Below are 6,507 nucleotides of genomic sequence, written 5' to 3' on the forward strand. Positions count from 1 at the left end.
AGCAACTCTACCGCTGCGCTACCGTGCCGCGTAAAGAGGTTCTTCTGCAGTTGTTTCGGGCCCTGGTAAGACCACATCTGGAGCATTTTGTCCAGTTTTGGTCTCCTAATATGAGGAAGGACATCCTTGTAATTGAGGCAGTGCAGTGTAGGTTCACGAGATTGATCCTTGGGATGGTGGGACTGTCATATGAGGAAAGATTGAAAAAACTTGGCTTGTATTCACTGGAGTTTAGAAGGATGAGAGGGGATCTTTTAGAGACATATAAAATTATAAAAGGACTGGACAAGCAAGATGCAGGAAATATGTTCCCAATGTTGGACGGGTCCAGAATGAGGGGCCAGTCTTAGAATAAAGGGGAGGCCATTTAAAACTGAGGTGAGAAGGAACTGTTGCACCCAGAGAGTTGTGAAATTATGGAATTCTCTGCTACAAAGGGCAGTGGAGGCCAAATCACTGGATGAATTTAAGAGAGAGTTAGATAGAGCTCTGGGGGCTAGTAGAATCAAGGGGTATGAGGAGAAGTTGGGCACAGGTTACTGATTGTGGATGATCAGCCATGATCACAATGAATGGCGGTGCTGGCTGGAAGGGCCAGATGGCCTCCTCCTGCACCTCTGTTTTATGTTTCCATGTTTCTATTATCTCTCTCCCTTCTCTTGATCTCTATTTCCATCACAAGGAACAGACTATCGGTTGACATTTACTATAAACCCACTAACTTACATGGTTATCTGGACTACACCTCTTCCCACCTTGTGTCTTGCAAAGACGCCATCACCACTTTTAACTTCTCCATCTCCACCGTACATGCTCCCAACATGAAGTGTTCCATTCTAAGACATCCAAGGTCCTTTTCCTTCAGAAAACATGGTTTCCCCCCTGCTGTCATAGATGGATTCCTCACCGGTGTCCTGTACTTCTGCTTTCGCTCATCCTATCCCCAGAAACAACAAGGATAGAGTTCCCGTGGTCCTCACCTTCTACCCACCAGCTTCCACATCCAACACATCATTCAACAACACTTTGACACCTCCAACATGATCCCACTAACATTCATATCCTTCCATGCCCAATCCTTTCTGTTTTCTGCTGAGAATGCTCCCTCAGCAACTCCATGATTCATTTATCCCTTTCCACACCAGGTGCTTTCCCCTATAACACAGGAAATGTAACACCTGTCCCTAAACATATTCCCTCACGTCCATCCAGTGACCCCAGCAGTCCATCCAGGTGAGAAAGTTTCACATGCACATCTTCTAGCCTCATCCACTGCATTTGGTATTCTCAATGTTGTCTCCTTTTCAATATAATACAATACAATACAATACAATATATCTTTATTGTCATTGTACAGGCGTACAACGAGATTGGGAATGCGCCTCCCATACGATGCAATAATTTAATTAGCTAGTCAGTATTAATTTAAACAACCCAATGAAACAAATTGTAACAGTTTTAAAACAGAATTAAGTGCAAGTAGATCTGTGCTGGATCACTGTGCGATGTGACCATCCGGCTCAGCAGGACCGGTTCATAGCAGCTATGGCCCTGGGGATGAAGCTGTTCCTGAGTCAGGAGGTGCGGGCGTAGAAGGCCTTGTATCGTCTGCCTGATGGTAGAAGTTCGAACAGACTGTTGCAGGGGTGTGAAGAGTCTTTGTGGATGCTGGTGGCTTTTCTGAGGCATCGTGTGTTGTAGATGCCCTCCAAGGCTGGTAGATGTAGCTCATCGAAGATACCAAGCGTAGATTAGGCAACACTCACCCGGTCCGCCAAGGCTTGCTGGATCCCACAGTTGCTAACCCTTTTAACTCCCCTTCCCATTCACATATTGACCTACACTGATATCCTATCTTGCCAAAGTGAGGCCACATGTAAACTGGAGGAACAGCATCTCATATTCCGTTTAAGTAGCTTACAATCCAATGCTATGTACATTGAATTCATCAATTCTAGGTAACTAACAAACAACACCTCCCCACTTTCCTCCATCCCCCTCCCTTACCTATGGCCTGTATGGCTGTAAACAAGCCATAACCTGGGTATGGAACTGGAATAAATTAAACAGAGTGAATATCGAGCTATAAACGGTAAATGTTATCACCATATAAATATATCTGTATTTCAGAATATAATACAAAATATTGAATATAATTTCTTCAAATTAGCTTGCAAGTCATAAAGTCAAACAATGTGGAAACAGGCCCTTTGGCCCAACATGCCCACACTGACTGTAGGAGCCATTTAGGCTTAAATTAGTTACTGTCATTATATAATGGCCATGTTTAATATTTCTATTTTTTGTCTTTTTTGCATGCTTGTGGGTGTGATTTGATATGTAATGGGGAGTGTCTACATCTGAGGAGGCTAGCATAGCCACATATATCGGGGGTCAGTTTAGTCTCGGAGGATGGAGAGAAAACAGTTTTTTACCACGACCACACGGTAACAATTGTGATGTTTGAAGAAGAAACAGTTGATAAGAACGAAAAGTTATGAATTACTCTTTTAATTTGTGCTAATTTAATAAAGACCAATGAATCAAGAAATAGCATTTGGAAGATTTATTTTTGCTACTCAGAGTGCGGTGTGTGCGTAAGCTATATCTCCACCACATCCCCGAGCAGTAATGGCTATTGAAATTGGACTCTGAGAAGGTATAGAAACTGCCATTACACTGACCAACATGTCCCATCTACACTAGTCCCACCTGCCTGTGTTTGGCCCACGTCCCTCCAAACCTGTCCTATCCATGTACCTGTCAAATAGTTTCTTAAACTTTGCAATAGTTCCTGCCTGAACTACCTCTTCTGGCAGCTCGTTCCATAAACCCATCATCCTTTCTGTGAAAAAGTTGCCCCTCAGATTACTATCCCCCTTCACCCTAAACCTATGTCCTCTTGTTCTCGATTCCCCTACTCTGGGCAAGAGAGTCTGTGCGTCTACCCGATCTATTCCTTTCATGATTTTATACACCTCTATTAGATCACCCCCTCATCCTCCTGCGCTCCAAGGAATAGAGTCCCAGCCTGCTCAACCACTCTTTGTAGATCAGACCCCCGAGTCCTGGCAACAGCCTTGTATATCTTCTCTGTCCCCTTTCCAACTTGACAACGTCTTTCCTGCAACATGGTGCCCAGAACTGAAACAATACTCTAAATGTAGCCTCACCAGTCATATAATTGCAGCATGACATCCCAACTTCTATACTCATCACTGACTGATGAAGGCCAATATACTGAAAGCCTTTATGACCACCCTAAATCCTGCATTCCTAGATCCCTCTGCTCTAAAACACTAACCAGAGCCCTACTATTCACTGTGTATATGTCATGGTGTTCACTGTGTTTTATATATTTTAAACACAAAAGGCCATAATTTTTTCAAACCATTAAAATTACAAATACAATCTATAATAAGACAATATATAATAAAATATCCTAAATTCATTCATTGTTTGGATTCTGGCAATTGCTGATATGACCAGGTATATATCCCTAATTTCCCTCAATAAAATAGCAGCCAGGTTGAATAAAGTCATGGAGTCACACAGCATGGAAACAGGCCCTTAGGCCCAGTTTGCACATATTGGCCCATCTCCACTAGTTCTACTTGCCTGCATTTGGCGCATATCCCTTTAAACCTTTCCTATCCATGTACCTGTCCAAATATCTTTTAAAGGTTTCCATAGTACCTGCCCCAACTATCTCTTCTGGCTGCTTATTCCATATACCCACCATCCTCTGTTGAAAAAATTTGCCTCTCAGGATCCTATTAAATCTTTTCCTGCTCATCTTAAACCCATGTCCTCTGGTTCTTTATTCCCCTACTGTTTGCATTCGTTCCGGTGAAAGCAATCCCACAGTGCTGATGTGAAAAGAATCACAGGATTTAGACTCAGTGACCCAACGAGAATCCTGAATTGTGTAAAAGTTTTTTCTTCCAACCAGCTTTAACAATCCTTCCACAAATGTTTAATTTTATGTAATTTTCCAATGATCTTGCTTTCCCTTATGAAGTTACCCCAAAAATTATGATTAGATTAGAAACAGTCCTCAGAACTCAAATTTTCTTTAAACAATAGTGACACAGGCAGAACATGTCCTGCGTGGGCCTGTGACTGAACAAACATGTTTTTAGGTACATTGCGGAAACAGACCCTACGGCCCATGGAGTCTACACCTACCAGCGATCCCCGAACATTAACACTACCCAACATGCACGGGGGACAATTTACACGCACACCAAGCCAATTAACCTACAAACCTGTACGTCTTTGGAATGTGGGAGGAAACCGAAGATCTCGGAGAAAACCCACGCAGTCACGGGGAGAACGTACAAACTCCGTACAGACAGCACCTGTAGTCGGGATTGAACCCGGGTCTCTGGCGCTGCAAACACTGTAAGGCAGCAACTCTACCGCAGTCTTATGCTGGCGTTGCAGTGTCAGGCACCACAACACACATCTGACTGATACAGGAGAGGTAAGGATTGATTATAACAGATGGCATAATATCCATAGCTTTTTTTCTTCAAAATATTGCTCAGCAGATAGGATAGTGTGTACACACCAGCACTCATCTGAATGTCATGCTTACCTAAAGTATAAGAGCAGTTTGATAACTGAACACAAAGTGAGAAGTGGTTTGGTTGGGGGGTGGGGTGGGGGGGTAGAGTTTTGAGGGAAGGGAGCCCAATTAGGCAGAAAGCTTTTTGTCTCTTTGCAATTCACTAAGCTGTGCAATGTCTCCTTTATCACACCATGTTAAATATGAGGAAAACAAGGTCACAAATAATTTGCAAAGCAAGATAATAGAAAAATAAAAATGTTTTAAAAATGGACATGCCAAATTATTTAAAGAAAACAATTCATCTACCCTATTGATTTCATTTAGCACCGTTTAATTAATTCACTAGGCAACAGCAATTGATGAAGAATAATTTGTCCAAATGCTTCTCATTTAGCAAAACAGGATAGAACAGCAAAACAAAGAGAAAATATCTAAACTTCGACTAAAATGGCATTTTATTTTTGTAATTCATCAAATGATTTCCATTTGTTTAAATCATTGATAGCATACAAATTAATTTGAAAATATTTGTATTTTGTTTTCATATTTTAAGCCCATCACTGAGAATGAACATTCTACAAATTATATCATGAAATTTGAATGCAAAATCTAAATACCTTAGCTTCTGAAGTAGGCTCGAGAAAACACAAACGACTGCCAAATCCTTCAGTTGACAAGCAAAATTTACGTTGTTCTTTCTTGATGGTGGCAACGGACTGAAGTACAACTTCGTCATCCTACATAAAACAAAATGAGCTGTTGAGAACAGTTTTACATTTTCCAAAATTCTGATCGACAAAAATGCTCGAACTACTAACCAGAAAACAACACCCAGCAGTGTACGAGATACTTTAACCACTACATTCAGTTGCACATGGTGCACAGATCCACAAAAGGACTACAATCAGAGGGCAGTATACGAATAAGAATAGTCAATGTTGACAATGGACACCATAGAATAGGCTTCAGGCCAAGCGTGGACAAGCAAATTTTCTGCTCATTACCACCTAATAACCATATCAATAGACAATAGACAATAGGTGCAGGAGGAGGCCATTCGGCCCTTCAATGTGATCATGGATTCAATGTGATCATGGCTGATCATTCTCAATCAGTACACCGTTCCTGCCTTCTCCCCATACCCCCTGACTCCGCTATCCTTAAGAGCTCTATCCAGCTCTCTCTTGAATGCATTCAGAGAATTGGCCTCCACTGCCTTCTGAGGCAGAGAATTCCACAGATTCACAACTCTCTGACTGAAAACGTTTTTCCTCATCTCAGTTCTAAATGGCCTACCCCTTATTCTTAAACTGTGGCCCTTTGTTCTGGACTCGCCCAACATTGGGAACATGTTTTCTGCCTCTAACGTGTGCAACCCCTTAATAATCTTATACGTTTCGATAAGATCTCCTCTCATCCTTCTAAATTCCAGTGTATACAAGCCTAGTCGCTCCAGTCTTTCAACATATGATAGTCCCGCCAATTAACCTAGTAAACCTACGCTGCACGCCCTCAATAGCAAGAATATCTTTCCTCAAATTTGGAGACCAAAACTGCACACAGTACTCCAGGTGCGGTCTCACTAGGGCCCTGTACAACTGCAGAAGGACCTCTTTGCCTCCTCTACTCAACCCCTCTTGTTATGAAGGCCAACATTCCATTGGCTTTCTTCACTGCCTGCTGTACCTGCATGCTTCCTTTCAGTGACTGATGCACTAGGACACCCAGATCTCGTTGTACGTCTGTTCCTAACTTGACACCGTTCAGATAATACTCTGCCTTCCTATTCTTACCACCAAAGTGGATAACCTCACACTTATCCACATTAAACTGCATCTGCCATGCATCCGCCCACTCACACAACCTGTCCAAGTCACCCTGCAACCTCATAGCATCTTCCTCACAGTTCACACTACCACCCAGTTTTATATCAT

General features: G+C 42.2%; 1 protein-coding gene across 1 annotated transcript in view; it reads right to left on the reverse strand.

Moving 5' to 3' along the window:
• LOC144597735 (ryanodine receptor 3-like) overlaps window positions 1-5,528 on the reverse strand; it is a 308,708-nt gene extending 303,180 nt beyond the window's left edge. The window contains exons 1-2 of the mRNA XM_078407262.1: window positions 5,517-5,528; window positions 5,191-5,310 (exon numbers count right to left, since the gene is read on the reverse strand). Of these exons, the coding sequence (XP_078263388.1) occupies window positions 5,191-5,310; window positions 5,517-5,528 (132 nt within the window). The remainder of the gene's footprint in view (window positions 1-5,190; window positions 5,311-5,516) is intronic.
• Window positions 5,529-6,507: the final 979 nt, after the last annotated feature.

The sequence above is a fragment of the Rhinoraja longicauda genome, chromosome 10 (genome assembly GCF_053455715.1).
Source record: "Rhinoraja longicauda isolate Sanriku21f chromosome 10, sRhiLon1.1, whole genome shotgun sequence".
In the NCBI taxonomy this organism is placed as follows: domain Eukaryota; kingdom Metazoa; phylum Chordata; class Chondrichthyes; order Rajiformes; family Arhynchobatidae; genus Rhinoraja; species Rhinoraja longicauda.